The 20,031-nt window shown below is 46.9% G+C and overlaps 1 protein-coding gene across 1 annotated transcript in view; it reads left to right on the top strand.

Moving 5' to 3' along the window:
- The window catches only part of LOC137542273 (E3 ubiquitin/ISG15 ligase TRIM25-like), a 41,519-nt gene extending 22,901 nt beyond the window's left edge, over nt 1-18,618 (top strand). Inside the window, exon 2 of the mRNA XM_068264068.1 lies at nt 13,775-18,618. Within this exon, the coding sequence (XP_068120169.1) occupies nt 13,783-15,336 (1,554 nt within the window). The 5' untranslated portion in view covers nt 13,775-13,782 and the 3' untranslated portion in view covers nt 15,337-18,618. The remainder of the gene's footprint in view (nt 1-13,774) is intronic.
- Nucleotides 18,619-20,031: the final 1,413 nt, after the last annotated feature.

The following is a 20,031-nucleotide window of genomic DNA, read 5'->3' as shown; positions in this document are numbered from 1 at the left end:
TGGCGAACACTGTTTGCCCAACACTACCCCCTGGTGGGGCCTAAACCTATGACCCCCCTGGTGGTGCCTAAACCTAAGACCCCCCTGGTGGTGCCTAACCCTAACCACCCCCCTTATTGATCGCTTTATTATGTGGATAATAATGTTTTACAAATAGTGACTGCAAAAAATATATTGTAATTTACGTTACGTACTGATCGCTTTATTTTGTGAATAATAATGTTTTACAAACAGTAAGGGATAAAACTTTAAATAATGTTTTAGTTAAATAATGTGTTAGTATATGTTTAGTATTTTTATAAACGTTATTCGTCATGGGTGCATTTTATAAACGTAAATCACCACAAGCACAGTTATAAAACATAAAAAATCTCCGGACGCCGTTTGTAAAACGTTATTTATCTCCGGCGCCCTTTTTTCCTGCTCAGCGCCCATTAAACGTTATTTATTATGGGAGTGAATGGCGGCGCCCTTTTTGTCCACTAGCTTCCTGCGCCCTTTTTCCCCGTTCCCCTCATATTCACCCATCTATCACAATGGGCCTGATTCACAAAGCGGTGCTAACAGTTAGCACGCTGGTGAAAAGCCCTTTATCACGCCTAAACTCAGTTTAGGCATGATAAGTTTAGGTGTGATAAGTTTAGGCATGATAAGTTTAAGCACCAACTGCGTTAGCACCGTAGTGCACATCTGATCAAACGTTTTGCGCTACCAAAGTCTGGTGCACTTCGCATAGAGTTTAATGGCGCTGCTTTGCGTGCGGGACTTTGCACGCTATCTACACTTATCTAAACTTAGCATGCCTAAACTTATCACACCTAAACTTATCACGCCTAAACTGGCTTTTCACCATCGTGGTGCAATGGTTATCACGCCTAAAGTCTCTAACTGGGTTAGCACCGCTTTGTGAATCGAGCCCAATGTGCGAGAACAACAGGTATAATAAATCATTGTAGACAGAGGATATGCAACTTCAAACGGGCATCCGCAATGACCGTATAGGCAGAGGCTAACATCCAATCAAGGCTGTGCCAACAATGTCCGCATCAGCACATCGGACTTTCACTTCAGCCAATTACATTATAGCCAAGCTTACAAACATCCAACTGCTAAGTTGCCGACAGCGTCCGCTCTGTAACCATGCGGAAGTGTCTGCACCTAATCAAAGCCGGATTAAGGCTAAATGGGGCACTAAGCAAAGTAACTGATTTGGGCCCCCATCATGTCGTAATAGAATCAGAAGATGCAGCTGCACAGCAACATGCCGCACACACCGGGGCAGCCGAGCTACTTGTTGCTATGGGCAACAGCCCGCTTTCCTCTATGGGTGCACAATGCAGGGAATAGCAGCAGCAAAATGCAGAGTGAGAGATGAATGGCTGGAAAATTTGCACTCAGGGGCTGGGGCACCCCTGTGAAGAGGGCACCAGATATCACAGCAGCAGCACTTTCCCCCTGCATCTCCAGCCTGGCAATAGCAGAAAGCTCTGGACACCGCCAAACCGTAACCCGTTCCCCAGACAGAATTGCATAACCATCCCCACCACCGAACAACCGATTTCCTCCCAAACTAGACAGCCACCATGCAGCCTCCATCCCAGTGAATACAATAGTCCAGCAGAGAAGGCAGCTGCAGCGGGGGAGAATGACAGCACCAGATGACTCGCATTCACCTATTGCGATCCAAGCAATAGAGGTCCCATCATCCGGAGCCCATCTGTCTCCTCTAGAGTGCTGCCGCTCTGTTACTACTACTATTACTACTTCCCATCTGATCTGAGAATCAGGAAGTTCAGAGCGAGCGGCTGCACTGTAGAAGAGACAGATGGGTTTCAGATGACGGGATCTCTATCACTTGGATCATGGATAGGTGAGTGAGCGTTTTCCATCTGCTGCTATCATTCGTGCTGCAGCTGTGGTTCCCTGTGGGAAGGGAGGAAGGAGTGGACAGCGGCAGAGCGCACAGTAGCAGGAGGGGTACCTAGGAGGAGAGCCTGGCTTTGAAGACAATCAGCAGCGCACGGCATCATTTGACAAGACAAGACAAGACAAATAACATTTATATCGCGCTTTTCTCCTGGCGGACTCAAAGCGCCAGAGCTGCAGCCACTAGGACGCGCCCTATAGGCAGTAGCAGTGTTAGAGAGACTTGCCTAAGGTCTCCTACTGAATAGGTGCTGGCTTACTGAACTGGCAGAGCCGAGATTCGAACCCTGGTCTCCTGTGTCAGAGGCAGAGCCCTTAACCCTCCTGGCGGTCTATTAAAAACTGCCAGGGGGCAGCAGAACAGTTTTTTTTACATTTTTTTTTAAATCATGTAGCAAGCCCAGGGCTTGCTATATGATAGCCGCTGTGCAGCGGCATCCCCCCCACCCTCTTCGATCATGATCAGGAAATCCTGTTCAAAGAACGGGATTTCCTGGAGGGCTTCCCCCGTCGCCATGGTGACGGGCAGCATGACGTCATCGATGTCGTGACGTCACTGGGAATCCCGATCTACCCCTCAGCGCTGCCTGGCACTGATTGGCCAGGCAGCGCACGGAGTCTGGGTGCGGCGCGGCGAGCGGTGGCTAATCGGTGGGTAGCGGCGGCGATCAGAATGCACACGCAGCTAGCAAAGTGCTAGCTGCGTGTTGCAGAAAAAAAATCATGCAAATCGGCCCAGCAGGGCCTGAGAAATCCTCCTGCATGGCATAGCCCGTGCTCAGCACGGGCTTACCGCCAGGGAGGTTAAAGGAACCCCGAGCAGTGCCTGTGGGTATGCCTTTAAGCATACCCACAACTAATTAATTACATCCTCACACCTACCAGCACAGGGGCGCCTCTAGGCATAGGCAGTACAGGCCATTGCCTGGAGTGCCATTGGTCCTGGAGTGCCAATGACCAACTGTGCAAGTTTGGGAACCCTGCCATTAACAGTGTAAAAATGGCTGCAATTTACATTTTCCCAGTGAAATTTGTATTTGGCTCCGTCCACTTTTTGTGACCTGGACACACAGTCACTAAATTAAGTTTGTAAGCTTTCAGGTTCCTGGCATCAAAATTGTGTGAATGGAAGAAGCAGTTTATAAAGCAAAGAGATCTGATTGGCCATTTGTGGCTCCACCCTCTTTAGTGAATTTAAACCCCAGTCACTTAAAGGGAACCAGAGATGAACGATTCACACAAAATAAACATATCAGTTGATAGCTTGTAAAGAATAAATGCTCTACCTGATAATTTTGCCACTCTGGTGTGCTTTTTTGAGTGCTTTTTATCCATTATTGCTCCAGGAAATATCCAATATGGCCGCCGGCTCATATTCCTTCTGCTTCCAGGTTATGAGGTGTTCTGGATGTGCTGTCTAAGCTATATGAGACTATAGACAAGCAGGGCTGCTGCAGGCTTTCATCTGTGTGCTTTCAACTTCATATTCTGGTATGCTGTGTGGCTGCCTGTAGGAAGTGTCTCTCATAGTAATGAAACTGCATACAGTAGATAATAATGACAGGCTGCACAGACAGAGCACACAGATCACACAGCCACACTTGTCTGTTAGACAGAGATTTTTCCTGCAGCAGCAGCCCCTCCCATATCATCACAGCTCTCAGTATGTAAAGCATGAAATTTGAGCCAGGAGGGGGCAGGCTTGGGCCTGAAAAGACTCCACAGAAGAGTGACTCAGCTATAATGATTCCAGGTCAAACCTCCACTGAATAGTCGGTGGATTCTTATCACAGTTGATAACAGTTAGATTAGACTGAGAAGAATAAAACTAAAAGCAGGGTAGGTGTTTACTGTCATGTTCCCACTGATAAATGTAATAAAATACATGAGGGTGCTTCGTCTCTGGTTCTCTTTAATGACTGACTGTAGCAGGTTTGAGGCCTCTTCTGTTAACAGTGTAAGAATGTGTCCAGTTTAAATTAATATTCCCCTTGAAAATCAATAGGTGAGTTTTGATTGGCTGTTGTAGGCTCCACCCAGATTCCTGAATATTAATCCCAGTCACCCATTGGCCAACTGTGTCAAGTTTGGGAACCCTGCCATTAACAGTGTAAGAATGGTTGCAGTTTATATTTTCCCATGTAAATTTTTTTTTTACTCCACCCACTTTTTATAACCTTGACATACAGTCACTCAATGACCAAATTTATGAGCTTTGGGGCCTTCATATCAATAATTTGTATTTTCCCATACACCTTATACATAGCTGATTGGATGTTTGTGGCTCCACCCACATTTCAGAATTTGAACCCCAGTTACCCAGTGACCAAGTGTGCAAAGTTTGAGCCTGTTTTATGCTCCGCCCACTTTTCCTGAATTAGTAACCTCGATCACCAAGTGACCAACTGTGCCAAGTGTGGCTTGATTACTGTAAGAATGGCAGCCTTTTACATTTTTTCCATTGACATAAATGGGTGAAATCTGATCGGTTTTTAGCTTCACCCAGGTGTGCAGGGGGGACGCAAGACCCCTAGAACATATAATCCCAGGTAGTAAGGGATCTGTATACCAAGTTTTGTTCAAATCAGTCAAGGCGTTTTCGAGTGATCGTGACACACACACACACACGCACGCACGCACACACCTGATTTTATATATTTTATTTTATTTTATTTAGCTTGTCTTGGCTCCTGTTGCATGCAACAGGAGTCCCGGTCAGCAAGGCTATTAGCCCCGTGCACGGAAAAAGCGTGAGTGCCCCAAAGCACCCCCACAAAACGTGCATGAGTAGCCACGGGCCCCACAATACAGCAGGGCCCTTCCGGTGTTCCCCGAAGGGAACTTATCCACCTTTGCCATCGGCGCAGGGGGTACTAAGCATCCTCCAACCCGAGAGTCGGAGGACACTGGCGGCATCCTCCAACACCCGAAGGGCTGGAGGACCCTGGACTGCCCTGTGGTTACCCACAGGGCCTGGCCATGTGGCATCCCACATGGTCTGTGGCTCCCCCGAGAGGGAGCCGGGTGGGGACCGAAGTCCCCTGGGGACAAGTCCCCGTGCCAGCAAGCTGGCCCCGACCTTGCGGCCGGAGTGATAAAAATTCTGCACTCTCCCTAGCCAAAAGGCCGGGGAGCCGCGTTAGTTGGCGATGCATATGGGCAGTACAGACCAAAGCACCCTACTTCCGCGTGAGATCTGCCACATCTCAGGTTTTTTCAGGTGCACCTGGAGCGCCACTTCCAGGGGCAGTACGCCTAAGCAAAGCCCTCAGCCATTCAGCCTCGACCATGGTATAGATCCATTCAATCAACTCCTGGGAATTACGACCAGGAAGGACACCCTGCCACAGTGCCATCCCTCCAGGTCCCCCCAAAAATTTCAAGAACAGATACTACACTTGATCTTAGCCAAAAGGATTTTATATATAGCTGGTCGCCCGGCGTTGCCCGGGTATGTAATTGGCTAGTGTTAGCTCTGTCCACTTTTTCTAATCCTAACACACAATTACCTAGTTTGTGAGCTTTGCGGTCTTTGGCATCAATAACTGGCTGTGGCTCCACTACTTTGAAAATCAATAGGTGAATTTTGATTAGCTTTTGTAGGCTCCACCTACTTTTCTGAATATTAATCCCAGTCACCCACTGTGCAAAGTTTAAGAACCCTGCCATTGACAGACAGTGTAAGAATGGCTGCAGTTTACATTCTGGCAGTTAAATTTTTATTTTTCTCCACCCACTGATGTCCTGATGTTTCCCGGGTATGTATTTGGCTGCTGTTGGCTGTGACCACTTTTTCTAACCCTAACACACAATTGTCAATAGTCAATGACCAAGTTTGTGAGATTTGTGGTCTTTGGCATGAATAATTTTCATTGAAATGAAACACATCTGATTCGCTGTTTGTAGCCCCACCCCTTTTCTAAATATTTAACCCCAGTCACCCAATGATCAACTGTACCAGGTTTGAGGCTTGTGCCATTAACAGTGTAAAAATGGAAGCAATTAAAAATTTGCCTTGAAAATCAATAGGTGAATTGTGATTGGTTTTTGTAGGCTCCACCCACTTTTCTGAATATTAATCCCAGTCACCCAGTGACCAACTGTGCAAAGTTTTAGAACCCCACAATTAATAGTGTAAGAATGGCTGCAGTTTACATTTTCCCAGTGAAATTTGTGTTTGTCTCCGCCCACTGAAGACTCGGCATTGCCCAGGTATGTATTTGGCTGGTGCTAGCTCCGCCCACTTTTTCTAACTCAAACACAAAATTACTTAATGACCAAGTTTGTGAGCTTTGCGGTCTTTGGCATCAATAATTTGCATTGAAATAAAATAAATCTGATTGGCTGTGGCTCCACCCCTTTTCTGAATTTGAACCCCAATCACCCAATGGCCAACTGTACCAGGTACAGGTGATTAACAGTGCAAGAGGCTTGTGCCATTAACAGTGCAAGAATGGCATCAATTAAATATTCCCCTTAAAGATTAATAGGTGGATTTTGATTGGCTTTTGTAGGCTCCACCCACTTTTCTGAATATTAATCTCAGTCACCCAGTGACCAACTGTGCAAAGTTTGAGAACCCTACCATTAATAGTGTAAGAATTGCTGCAGTTTACATTTTCTCAGTGAAATGTGTATTTGTCTCCGCCTACTGATGACCCAGCATTGCCTGATTATGTATTTGGCTGGTGTTGGCTGCGCCCACTTTTCCTAACCTTAACCCTAACACACAATTAATCAATTACTCAATTACCAAGTTTGTGAGCTTTGCGGTGTTTGGCAACAATAACCTGCATTAAAATGAAACAAATCAGATTGGCTGTTTGGGGCTCCACCCCCTTATATAAATGTAAACCCCAGTCACGCAATGATCAACTGTACCAGGTTTGAGGATTGTGCCATTAACAGTGCAAGAATGGCAGCAATGAAATATTCCCCTGAAAAATCAATAGGTACTTTTTGATTGGCTTTTGTAGGCTCCACCCACTTTTCTGAATATTAACCCCAGTCACCCAGTAACCAACTGTGCAAAGTTTGAGAGCCCTACCATTAACAGTGTAAGAATGGCTGCTGTTTACATTTTCCCAGTAAAATTTGTATTTGTCTCCGCCCACTTATGACCCTGCGTTGCCCGCTTATGTATTTGGCTGGTGTTGGCTGTGCCCACTTTCCTAACCCTAACACACAATTAATCAATTACTCAATTACCAAGTTTGTGAGCTTTGCGGTGTTTGGCAACAATAATTTGCATTGGAATGAAACAAATCTGATTGGCTATTTGTGGCTCCACCCCCTTTCTGAAATTGATCCCCAGTCACCCAATGATCAACTATACCAGGTTTGAGGCTTGTGCCATTAACAGTGCAAGAATGGCAGAAATGTAAATATTCCCCTTGAAAATCATTAGGTGAATTTTGATTGGCTTTTATAGGCTCCAACCACTTTTCTGAATATTAATCCCAGTCACCCAACGACCAACCGTGCAAAGTTTGAGAACCCTGCCATTAACAGTGTAAGAAAAACAAAAGTTTGCTTTCCTAAAACAGAAAGAATTTGCGATAATTCAGGTTGGAGTGAGCTTGAGATGTCTCCCAGTGCATCACTGCTGAATATATGCAAATTAACCATTCTACCCTTAGAAGCTAAACATACCTCCAGTGTAACAGTGTAAGGCCACATACAGACATCAGACCATAGTCTTTGGAAAATGAAAGATCACAGACCAATCTTACCACCCTTCATGTAGTATGAGAGCCATGCCTACACAGTCTATTCTATGGAGTTGAACTCCCCATCAGACAGAAATCTTTGCAAGATGCTGCACACAAACATGCTGTATACACTCAAAAGATCAGTATCTGCAAGAGATCTGTTCCTGCAAAAAATCCATTCCTGCAAATTGCAATGATAGTCTATGAGATCTGCAGATCATCATACACACATGATTTCACTGACATTCATCTGCAGATCAGATCCACCAGGATGGATTTTCAGATCTGCAGATGACTGCTTGATCTGCAGATGAATGTCAGTTAAATCATGTGTGTATGATGATCTGCAGATCTCATAGACTATCATTGCAATTTGCAGGAATGGATTTTTGGCAGGAACATATCTTTTGCAGCTACAGATCTTTTGTGTCTGTACAGCATCTGTGTGTGCAGCATCTTGCAAAGATTTTTTCTGATCAGGAGTTCAGCTCCATAGAAAAGACTGGGAAGGTATGGCTCTCATACTACATGAAGGGTGGTAAGATTGGTCTGTGATCTTTCATTTTCCAAAGACTATAGTCTGATGTGTGTATGTGGCCTAAGAATGGCTGCAGTTTACATTTTCCAGTGAAATTTGTATTTGTCTGTTTTTGGTTATGGGAATAAAAAGTATCCTATACTTTATTCCAGGTAATGTACATTGGCCTCGATTCATAAAAGTGCTGTCGAGCGGGGAAAGTCGAGCGGGGAAACACCGCTGTCGGTATTTCCGCCTTCAGGGTGGTAATTCATAAAAATGTAGCTAGATGTGACAGGCGTGCGGAGATATTCCGCTGTAGGCTGTCGTTAGGCTGTCGGTAGGCATGCGGAAACAGGAGAAGCTGGCCGAGTCCCTCTGTGCGGTGTTCTCTCTGCAGCTGCTTGGGAGGTCTGTCCCATTCACTGCACTGTATTCCGCACGCTTCTCGCCACATCAGAGGTAGCGGTAATACCCGTCCGCATACCGCTACCTCTAATCTTTATGAATTGACTACTTGTTACTTTTGCTATGATAATCACCGCGCAAGGTGGTGATTTATCACTCAGCTCGCGAATGTCGGCTTTTCATGCGGAAAAAGCCTTTATGAATACAGATTTTGCTGTGTGGTCGGTAAAGTGAGCCGTTTTCAGCATTTCCGAATGCTGGAATGCTTTATGAATCGAGGCCTATGTGTGTGCCAAATTTCATTCAAATCCGTTCAGCCGTTTTTGCGTGATCGAGTAACAAACATCCAAACATCCGAACTTTCCCATCTATCTATATATATAATAGACTAAGTGCCTCAACTTTGGAGCAAGAAGAAGAAGTACTTTGCATGAGAAAATTTATGCATTCTCAATTACCAAGTTTAAGGCCTCTTTTCCACGGACTGTTGAGCTGTGTGCTCAGCAAGCAGTTACCAGGCAGCAGCGAGCAGTTACCAGGCAGCAGCAAGCAGGTACCAGGCAGCAGCGAGCAGTTACCAGGCAGCAGCGAGCAGTTACCAGGCAGCAGCGAGCAGTTACCAGGCAGCAGCTAGCAGTTACCAGGCAGCAGCTAGCAGTTACCAGGCAGCAGCTAGCAGTTACCAGGCAGCAGCTAGTAGTTACCAGGCAGCAGTGAGCAGATACCAGGCAGCAGCGAGCAGTTACCAGGCAGCAGTGAGCACAGTGGCGTAGCTAAGGAGCTATGGGCCCCGATGTAAGTTTTACAATGGGGCCCCCCCAAGCACTCTACACATAACAATTGATACGGCGCACCAAAACCTGCCAATGGCAGCTACAGTGTCAGAGGTGCAAGAAACGGATGGGGAACAGCTTGTTAATGATCACCACTATTCAAAGTATCTATAGAAGTGATTATTATGAGCACAGGACCCATAGAGAGCTAATACCGTAATTGAGGCAGGGCCCTTCGGGGCCCCTCTGGCCCAAGGGCCCCGATGCGGTCGCTACCTCTGCAACCCCTATTGCTACGCCCCTGAGTGAGCAGATACCAGGCAGCAGTGAGCAGATACCAGGCAGCAACAAGCAGTTACCAGGCAGCAACAAGCAGTTACCAGGCAGCAGCGAGCAGTTACCAGGCAGCAGCGAGCAATTACCAGGCAGCAGCGAGCAGTTACCAGGCAGCAGCGAGCAGTTACCAGGCAGCAGCGAGCAGTTACCAGGCAGCAGCGAGCAGTTACCAGGCAGCAACAAGCAGTTACCAGGCAGCAGCGAGCAGTTACCAGGCAGCAGCGAGCAGTTACCAGGCAGCAGCGAGCAGTTACCAGGCAGCAGCGAGCAGTTACCAGGCAGCAGTGAGCAGTTGTGAGAGTTTGAGAGCCATTTCACTGCCTATTCACAGTCCATGGAAAAGAGGCCTTACCCTAGCAAGTCTGACATTGCAAATCTGGCCTAATTGGCTATTCATGAGGCAATGCTCATGCAAATGCATGCACAAACCAATACCACAAAGCAGTCACCCTGCTACATGCTACATGAGCACTATCCGGCTTAGTGCACTCCAGAGCGGTTCGGCAGCGTTTTGCGATCCACTTGCGGCTGCGGATACGCTTGGGTATTGTATTTCAATGGGCTGGTGCACACCAGAGCGGGAGGCGTTTTGCTGAAACGCATACTCCCGAGGTGAGGCATTTTTTGGATTGCGGAGGCGTTTCTGCCTCCAATGTAAAGTATATTAAAAACGCAAACCGCTCTGAAAAACGGCAGTTCAGAGCGGTTTTGCAGGCGTTTTTGTTACAGAAGCTGTTCAGTAACAGCTTTACTGTAACAATATATGAAATCTACTACACCAAAAACGCTTTACAAAACCGCAAACTGCTAGGTGAAATGCTACAGAAAAATAAAAAAAAGCGTTTCAAAATCTGGTAGCATTTTGCGGATCTGCTAGCAGTTTTTGGTGTGCTCCAGGCCTCCAGGAGCGCCACGGGGAGGATTCCCAATGCCCCCTTTTTATACAACTGGGGGGACCGCAGGGTCCCAGGCTCTCTCACTGCCTGGAAACCACAGCGGTACCCCGGAGGAGGATGAGGCTGGGTGGCGTGGACGTCTGGACGACCCCCCCCCCAAGTGTGGCCAGAGCCGGGGAGAGCCGTCTGCACCCACCTCCCAATATTAAAAACAGGCACTTACCTTAACGTCCATTGCGTTCTGCTACATGCGCATTAATTTGGGGGCACCACATGAGAAAGGAGAGAAGCATGGGTCACCCCGAGCTTTAGAGCTCAGGGCTGGCTCACATACAGCACTCCAGATGGGGGGGGGGGGTGGGGGAGGACAGGCGCACTCACTCCAGGGTTCACACCACCGGAGCAAGCCATCCACCACCTGCCTCCAAAGGATACAAACTGCACAAAATGCTTTCCATGAGAAAATTAATGCGCATGTAGCAGAACCCAGTGGACGTTAAGGTAAGTGGCTGTTTTTAATATTAGGAGGTGGGTGCGGACAGCTCTTCCCAGCGCTGGCCACGCTTGGGGGGGGGGGGGGGGGGCGGCTGCGCCACCCAGCCTCCCACTCCGGGGTGCCGCTGTGGTTCCCAGGCAGCGAGAGAGCACTTTGCAGTATTGGTATTTTGACCCTGCATAGTTTGGCATGCGAAAGCAAATGCATATTTGCATGAGCATTACCTCATGAATAGCCAATTAGGCTGGATTTGCAAAGCCAGTCTTGCTAGGGTTAAACTTGGTGTTTGAGCACGCATACATTTTCTCATGGAAAGCCTACTTCTTCTTGCTTCAAGGTTGAGGCACGTACTCTATTAGATAGATAGATAGATGCGGCGTATGCTACGACGCGGGTTGGCTAGTTTATTATATTAGTAGGATACTAGCTGATGACCCGGCGTTGCCCGGGTATGTATTTGGCTGGTGTTGGCTCTGGGGGGTTTCTCGTTTCAACCAGATTGAGAGGGGGAGCAGCCTTATTCAAGCTAACACAAGGCTGTCGCCCCTCACAACACACACTCTGCCACCACTAGCAGCTGCTAGACACTTGAACAATTCCCACTCTGCAGTCGAGGGGCCTGCACTCTGTCCAGCGTTTTTGTATCTGGGTCAGCTTTATATGTGGGCCAAAATATGTGAACGCCACACACACACGAACTCTCACACGGTAGCGGTGTATAATCCGAGCATCCAATCCAACACTGAACTTGTAACACAAATTATACTGCAGTTTCTCTCTAGGAATGCAAGCTCTGCTTAGTACATCAGAAGACAAGCTTATTAAACAAAGATTTAATATTTCAAAAAAAGTGGAACAGTGCAGAAAGAAATATATACAAAATATTTGCAAAAAACACAGTAACTACAAAAACACACAACAAGGCAGTTTGCTATAAACAAAATAAGATTGGGATCAAACATTACCAGCATACAGGTCAGAGTGTTGTTTGAAGGAGAACTCAGCAGCTGGTTGGACCAGGGTAGTCCTAGCTTCTTGCTATCTCCTGGGGAACTACGAGTTCTGAATCTTCCAAGCTGATTTTTTATAGCAAGAAGTGTAACCCGAGGCTACAGGTCCAGACGTAATCTTATTTCCTCACACGGTTTACAGAGATCTCTGTAATATCCCAGCTTGCTGTTATATGCAAATTTCAAAGGTTCATGTTCCGCCAGACTCTAGACCAATTGTGTATACAGAGTTCAAAGCAATGCAGACACCTTCCAAGCACATCAGACTGTTCCTGACAAATGGTTTCCTGGCTAGAGGCTGACTAAATATGACACAAAGTCCAGGTGTCCGTGGCCTATTCCACTTAGCTGGTCTATTCAAATTAGATTCAAAGAAAGATGCAGATTTCCCCTTTCAAGATCGCTTCCTACTTTACCCAGTGGCCAGGTGACGATTATTTCCAAAGCCTGCTGCCAGACTGGCTTTTAACAGACATACACATATGAGATAGTGCACAACAGACATAAAATGAAAAAAATATGGCTTCCACGAGATACAAGTTCAAAAATGGCTGCTATATCACCACACCTCCCCTTTTTAAAATGGCACACGGCAGACGATTCCCACAAATCGTCTTGCATTTTCCCATTGAAATTAAACAAATCTGACTGTGTGTGGCTCCGCCCCTTTCCAGAATTTGAACCTCAGGCACCCAATGACCGCCTGTACCAGATTTGAGGCCTCTGCCATTAACAGTGTAAGAATGGCAGCAATGTAAATATTCCCCTTGAAAATCAATAGATGCATTTTAATTGGCTGTTGTAGGCTCCACCCATTTTACAGAATATTAATCCCAGTCACTAAAGGTGGCCATACACTTATAGATTTGCAGCAGATTTGACCATCAGATAGATTCTTGTCAGATGCCTGTCAATACGGAATCTGAAAGGAACCTATCTGATGTGTGCCACACACTAGGAACAAATTTCCAATAGATTTCAGAATGAAATCTATTGGAAATCGATCTAAATGCATTATTGGATGTGGATCCAATGCAGCTCTATGGGCCATCGATCTGCTGGCAGCAGCAGATCGACCTAGATTTTCCATCCTGTCAGATCGATCAAAACGATCAAAATTGATTGAAATTGGCCGCAAATCGATTGGCTAATCGATCTGCAATCAATTTCCAATCAATTTGATCGAATTGATTGGTCGATCGATGGCTGAAATCGACCAGTGTATGGGCCCCTTAATTGTGTGAAGTGTGAGAACCCTACCAGTAACAGTGTAAGAATGGCTGCAGTTTATATTTTCCCATGTATCTCCTTTGGTGGGCTTTGCTGCGTGGCTATGAAGGTCACCATGTGTCTTCTTTTACAGTGAGGAGAAAGAGCTCAGGAATCAAGCATTTTTGGCTTGGTACACCTGCATGTAGGTTTGTATTGCTGTCATTCATTTTCTCCCCCCAGGGACATTTTCAGAAAAAAGCAGGAAGTGCTATGGACGTCTCGGGGGAGGAAGTGAGGAAAAATCTATGCAGTGGGGACACAGAGGGTCATAATAACCACCCAAACTTTCTAATACCCTTTTACAATATTTTTATCCAAAACAACAACAATTCCTAGAGATATACTTCAGTCATTTAAAACTAATTGATAAATGCCACAATACTTGTCATGTGACAGGGAGTTAATTAACTTTTGGTCTTCTGATTCCAGGTGTGACAATGGCTTCTGTTGATGTGACTGCTGAGCTCCGCTGCTCCATCTGTATGGAGATCTATAGAGATCCTGTGACCTTGTCGTGTGGTCACAACTTCTGCCGGGGCTGCATCACACAAGCCTGGAACCATCAGGTGGATCTACAGGAATATAAATGTCCTGAATGTCAGAAGATATACCTGAATAGGCCTACACTGGTGAGGAACACAACATTACATAATATCTGTGAGGCTTTTCATGCTACAGAGACTGATCAGGAGCAGACCGGGGTCTTCTGTAATTACTGTGACTTTCCTGTTCCTGCTACTAAATCCTGTCAGCAGTGTGAGACCTCCTTGTGTGATCATCACCTGCGGAAACATGACAGGACAGGGAGACACACTTTACTGCCTCCCACCACTGACCTGGGGAAGAGGAAATGCTCCGCCCATAAGAAGGTCCTGGAGTATTACTGCACTAAGGATGCTGCTTGTGTTTGTGTGTCCTGCACTTTGGCTGGAGAACATTGGGGACATCAGGTGGAGATGCTGGATGAGGCCTCTGAGAAGAAGAAAAAGAAGCTGAGAAATCATCTGCAGAAACTGATGGCAGAGACACAGGAGGCTGAGGAAAGAGTCCAGAGTCTGAAGAAAGGCAGGAGAAAAGCACAAGAAAAAGCAGATGGTAAAACAGAGAGAGTCACTGCCCTATTTAGAGACCTCGGGAGACGGCTGGAAGATCTGGAAAAGAGGATCCTGAGTGACATCACCAGGCACATAAAATCCTATGATGATGTCATCGGGCAGCTGGAAAAAAAGAAGGAGGAGCTGTCCAGGAAGATGCGTCACATTGAGGAGCTGTGTAACATGACTGATCCACTGAATTTCTTACAGGAATCAGACACAGGTGACTTGTGTGACACGGAGGACAGACATGATAAGCAGCTCCATGATGGAGGGGATCTGGATATGCCCGGCATCTCACACACATTACACACAGGACTATCTGATATCATGTCTGGGGTAACTGGGGGGATCTGTATACAACCTGCAGACATATTACTGGATGTAAATACAGCTAGTAATTGGGTACAAATATCAGATGACAGGAAAACTGCAACCAGGACAGAAATATGGCAGAATCGCCCAGAAACACCAGAGAGATTTCAGGATCATCCTCAGGTGTTGAGCAGACAGAGTTTCTCCTCAGGGCGACATTACTGGGAAGTGGATGTTAGGGGACTAGATCACTGGAGAATTGGAATGTGTTACCCCAGTATAGACAGGAGAGGAGGAGATCCGTCATGGATTGGAGATAACCACAAGTCCTGGTGTATGGATTGGAACAGTGATTATTATTCAATGGTACATAACAAGAATGTGATACGCTTCAACAAAATCCCCAGTGATAGACTCAGGATATGTCTGGATTATGAGGCCGGGCTGATCTCCTTTTATGCCCTGTGTGACCCCATCAGACACCTCCACACCTTCACTGCCACCTTCACTGAGCCCCTCCATGCTGCACTATGGATAGTGAGAGGTTGTATAAAGATATCTGGGGGGAATTGGAGGTTGTAAGAGCTCCGGCCACTAGTGACATCACAGGGAGAGAATTGTGATTGGCTCACTGTCCGGTCAGTACAGCTGTCTGTGATTTTAGGGACATCCTTGGTGTCTGCCCTAAACAATTATATATAATGATATCCCACTTATTGTCACCTTATAATAATTGTATTTGTTTACCTTTCGTTGAAAAAAATCTTGAAATCTTTTTTCTTCCATTAATTAGCTGCATGTAAACAGGAAAATAGAAATGAACATCTCCCGGACCGACGCAGTATGTCCAGCAGGTGGTGCTGCGGCCCTGACGGGACGTAGACTCTATGTCGCAGTAAATCGCGTGTCCCCACTGATACTGCTGATCTCGCCACTCTGCACCTGCCGCAATTCACTCGCTCTGCCGTAAGATGGGAGAGCTGTGTGAGCCGGTCAGGTGCCGTTTTCATTGGCTCCTGGCCCTGTCATCACTGTAAGCCAATCCCATTGGCTAACATTGAGTGACAGGGTCAGGAGCCAGTGAAAGCAGCTTCTGACCGGCGCACAGCACTCTGCTGTCATAAAAACAGCAGAGATAAGTGCCTGCGGCGGGGATAGAGCGGCATGACTGGCGGGAGTGACGAATTATTGTGGTGATTTGTCAGTATTTGTCAGTAAGCACCATTGTACAGTATCAGCAGCAGGGGCGTTGCTGGCCCCATAGATCAGTGGCACGTGCCCCGGATCTATTCTGGGGTGCCCCTGATGTCCACTAGGCAGAGTACCCCAGCTCCCACCACAGCACCCAGCATAGAACCACACAGTACCCAGAATGCCCCACAGAAGCACCAGAGCACCCAGCATGGCACTACAGCAGTCAGCATGACATTGCAGCACCCATCGTGCCCAATAGAGGCACCATAGCACCCAGCATGGCACCACAGCACATAGCAATGGGGGCTATACAGTGCCTGTATGTGGGCATATTGGGTGCTGTGATGCCATGCTAGATGTGGTGATGCCTTTATGGGGGCATGCAGGGAGTTGTGGTTCTTCTATGGGGGCATGCTGGGGAGTTATGATGCCTCAAAGGGAGGCCCGTGGGAACATGGGAGGGGATCCACTGGAAGGTCAGGGAATGATAGGGATGGACTGGCAGCAGGCCAGCGTGCTCCGCAGAAATCCATCCCAGCCAGCACAGAAGCCAGGTAACTCTGCCTAGTTATGTTTAAGTGGCACTGTCTATTTTTGTGATATGCTGCATTTTTTTGTATTATTGGAGACCTACTCAGACCACTGTTAAGGTCATGTAAATTTGGCTCCACCCATGACCACACCCACGTAGCAGTGCCTGGCCACACCCATTTTTTGTCTGGAGTGCCCAAAAGTGCTCCCGATCTCTTAGGATCCTAGCAACGCCCCCTGATCAGCAGTCTCTGGTCCTTAAGGGGGCAGAGACTGCTGGTACGGAAGTGGTTAAAGACAACTATCGAACTACTTTATTTCTATAAATAACATATACTACTAGAACTGCTTTAAAGGACACCTGAGGTGAGAGAGATATGGAGGCTGCCATATTTATTTCCTGTTAAACAATACCAGTTGCCTGGCAGCCCTGCTGATCTCTGGCTGCAGTAGTGTCTGACTCACACACCTGAAACAAGCATGCAGCTAATCTAGTCACACTTCAGTCACCTGATCTGCTGCATGCTCATTCAAGGGCTATGGCTAAATGTATTAGAGGACAGCCAGGAAATCTGCATTGTTTAAAAGGAAATACATATGGCATCCTTCATATCCCTCTGACTTCAGGTGTGCTATAATCATGACCAGTGTGAGAACACTGCCCTGCCTGTCAGCATTGGCATTGAGGACTGTACCATGTAGACAGGGGTCAATAACCTGCAATTATTGAAGCAAGAATAATGTATTGTTTCATCTTGCACTAGATCTGCAATATACAGTATATATGTATACTAATAAGGTAAAAACTGGCTTTCAATGTATGCAGAGGTAGAGGGCATCCATCAGGTGGAATCAATACTCACTGGCTGTATTGCTCTGACTGAAATTACTTCACAATGGCAAGAAAGCAAAGACACAAGATCAGAGCATGCTGAGCTGCAGCTGCTGACATATTACACACTGCTCGGCTGCAGTACTGTGTGATGTGATCAGTCAGAGGATTACAGGCAGTGAGAAGACACAGGATCAGAGCATGCTGAGCTGCAGCTGCTGACATATTACACACTGCTCGGCTGCAGTACTGTGTGATGTGATCAGTCAGAGGATTACAGGCAGTGAGGAGACACAGGATCACAGTATGCTGAGCTGCGGCTGATATATTACACACTGCTCAGCTGCAGCTCTGTGCTCTGATCCTGTGTCTCTGTTTCCTGCTGCTCTGAAGTGATCAGTCAGAGGATTACAGAGAGACACAGGATCAGACATGCCAAGCTAGAGCTAGAGGTAGTGTGTTTTAGGTTAGCTAGTAGGAGGTGGAAGAGAGAATGGCCTAAGTTAGAGAGTGTGCTTATCAGAAAAAGTTAGTTTTTGGAGCGAATAAAGATTTCAAAGGTTGGAGAGTGACAGATGTGTTGTGAAAGGGGGTTCCAGAAGAGGTGTGAAGCCTGAGAGAAATCTTGTATACATGAGTACGAGGAGATGAATTTAGTTGATGACAAAAAAAGGTCATGTGCAGATCTGAGGTTGCAGTTGGGTTGGTATCTGGAAACTAGTGAGGAGATGTGTGGCCAGGTGGATCTTCGGCCTTCTTTTAGTCCCAACATCCGTAGTCTTCACTTTATGTGGCATGTCCCTGGTCATCCAAGAGACCACCGTTCATGTTGTCTCAGCAATCGGTTACAGCCAGGCCTTTAAGTGCGCAAGGTCTTGAGACTGAGGCCTAGACAGCCAAAGTACCACCAAAACCACACTAGGCAGCAACAGCAGGCAGAATAGTGGACAGTCTGGGTCAGCAATGAGAGATCAGCTAGTGAGATGCAAAATCTCATATATAGCAAATCCAGTGACAAGGAGGGATAACCTGATACGAATTGTCAGAACAATGTTTGTCCACTTTTGGCAACGGTATAGTCGTCCAGGTTCCTTGTCACTTATTCTCATAGGGCCGACACATCACATGTAAAAAAAGGAGATATACATGTTAGTACACAGATTCCACCACCTCCATATATGCTATAGTCAGTAGACCGTGAGATTAAGATAAAGGTAGCCATACACTGGCTCGATTCCCGGCCGTTTCGACAGCAGATTCGATCCTGGGATCGAATCTGCTGCCAATCGTTCGCGGTAAACGCAGCCGCCGATCCGATTCCCTCCCGGAATCGGATCGGTCCGTCGATCGCGCCGTGCGGGAAATTACCCTCGATCGCCCGCGGGTAAAGTGCGCGTCGCTAGCGGCGGCCGATCCGATCAGGTATACATTACCTGAGGCTGGCTCCCGGGCGTCTTCTCCGTGCTGCACGGCTCTGTTCCGGCTCCATCCATCCCAGCGCTTCCTGTGTCACTGCAGTGACCAGGAAGTTCTAATAGAGGGCGCTCTATTTGAACTTCCTGGTCACGGAGTAACACAGGAAGCGCCGGGATGGAGCCGGAACAGAGCCGTGCAATGCGGAGAAGATGCCCGGGAGCCAGCATCAGGTAATGTATACGGGGGGGGGGGGACAGGCGGCAGGAGCAGCTCAGCAGATGGTGAATCGGTTTCAGGCTGAAATCGATTCACAATCTGTTTGCAGTAAAGGCAGCCATACGATCCCTCTCTGATCAGATTCGATCAGATAGGGATCTGTCAACTGGTCGATCTAATGGCACATCGACCAGTGTATGGCCACCTTTACTGTAACACTTCAGGTGAGCACCCTGACATTCCCCCACAATGTCCACCCTTACCTAGCAATCCTCCAACAATCTCCGGGGGCAGGATTAATCACTAAGGGGGATGGTTTCACTATGGATCAGATCAGCATCAACCCCTCTACAAACTAAAATTGCACCATATAGCATAAAACCGTTTGATAAAAAGAATTAAAAAATTCATAGGATACACTCACAAAAGGAGACTTGGGAAATCGCATTGTAACACAGTTGGGACCCGGGTGACCTCCCGTATATCTGCCGCTTGAAATCCCCGTGTCCTCCTCGTCTCACCTTCCAAACCAGCAGCGTCCGACGTAGCTCAGATAAAACATAAACTGTTCTGACAATTCGTATTAGGTTATCCCTGCATTTCTTCCTAAAGAGGTTCTGAGCGCTGCTCATTTGTCTATTGTGCATTTTGGATTAATCTATATTCATCAGGTTTCTGAGCGCGCACCACATATTGAACTTTTGATATTTTCTCCAAGAGCGCTAACCTTGAATTTGTTTAAATCCAGTAACAGGCCAAGGGTCATACACAGGAGGTCAGATAGCACGGTACCAGGGATATTACAAGGGCAGATCAGATACAGATACAGGGTCGGTCCTGGTGGAAATCCGGTACACCAGAGATCAGACAAAAGGTCAAACACGGATGATCCACAGAAATCACACCCAACAATGTAGCCCAAGGCAACTAGTCACTATCACGGGCAAGATACAACGAGAAGAGCAGGCTTAAAGGACACCTGAAGTGAGAGTGATATGGGGGCTGCCATATTTATTTCCTTTTAAACAATAGCAGTTGCCTGGCAGCCCTACTGATATATGCAGCTAATCATGTCAGATCTGACAATA

This window comes from Hyperolius riggenbachi, chromosome 2 (genome assembly GCF_040937935.1).
Source record: "Hyperolius riggenbachi isolate aHypRig1 chromosome 2, aHypRig1.pri, whole genome shotgun sequence".
Lineage (NCBI taxonomy): Eukaryota > Metazoa > Chordata > Amphibia > Anura > Hyperoliidae > Hyperolius > Hyperolius riggenbachi.
This window is presented reverse-complemented; position numbering and strand designations above follow the sequence as displayed.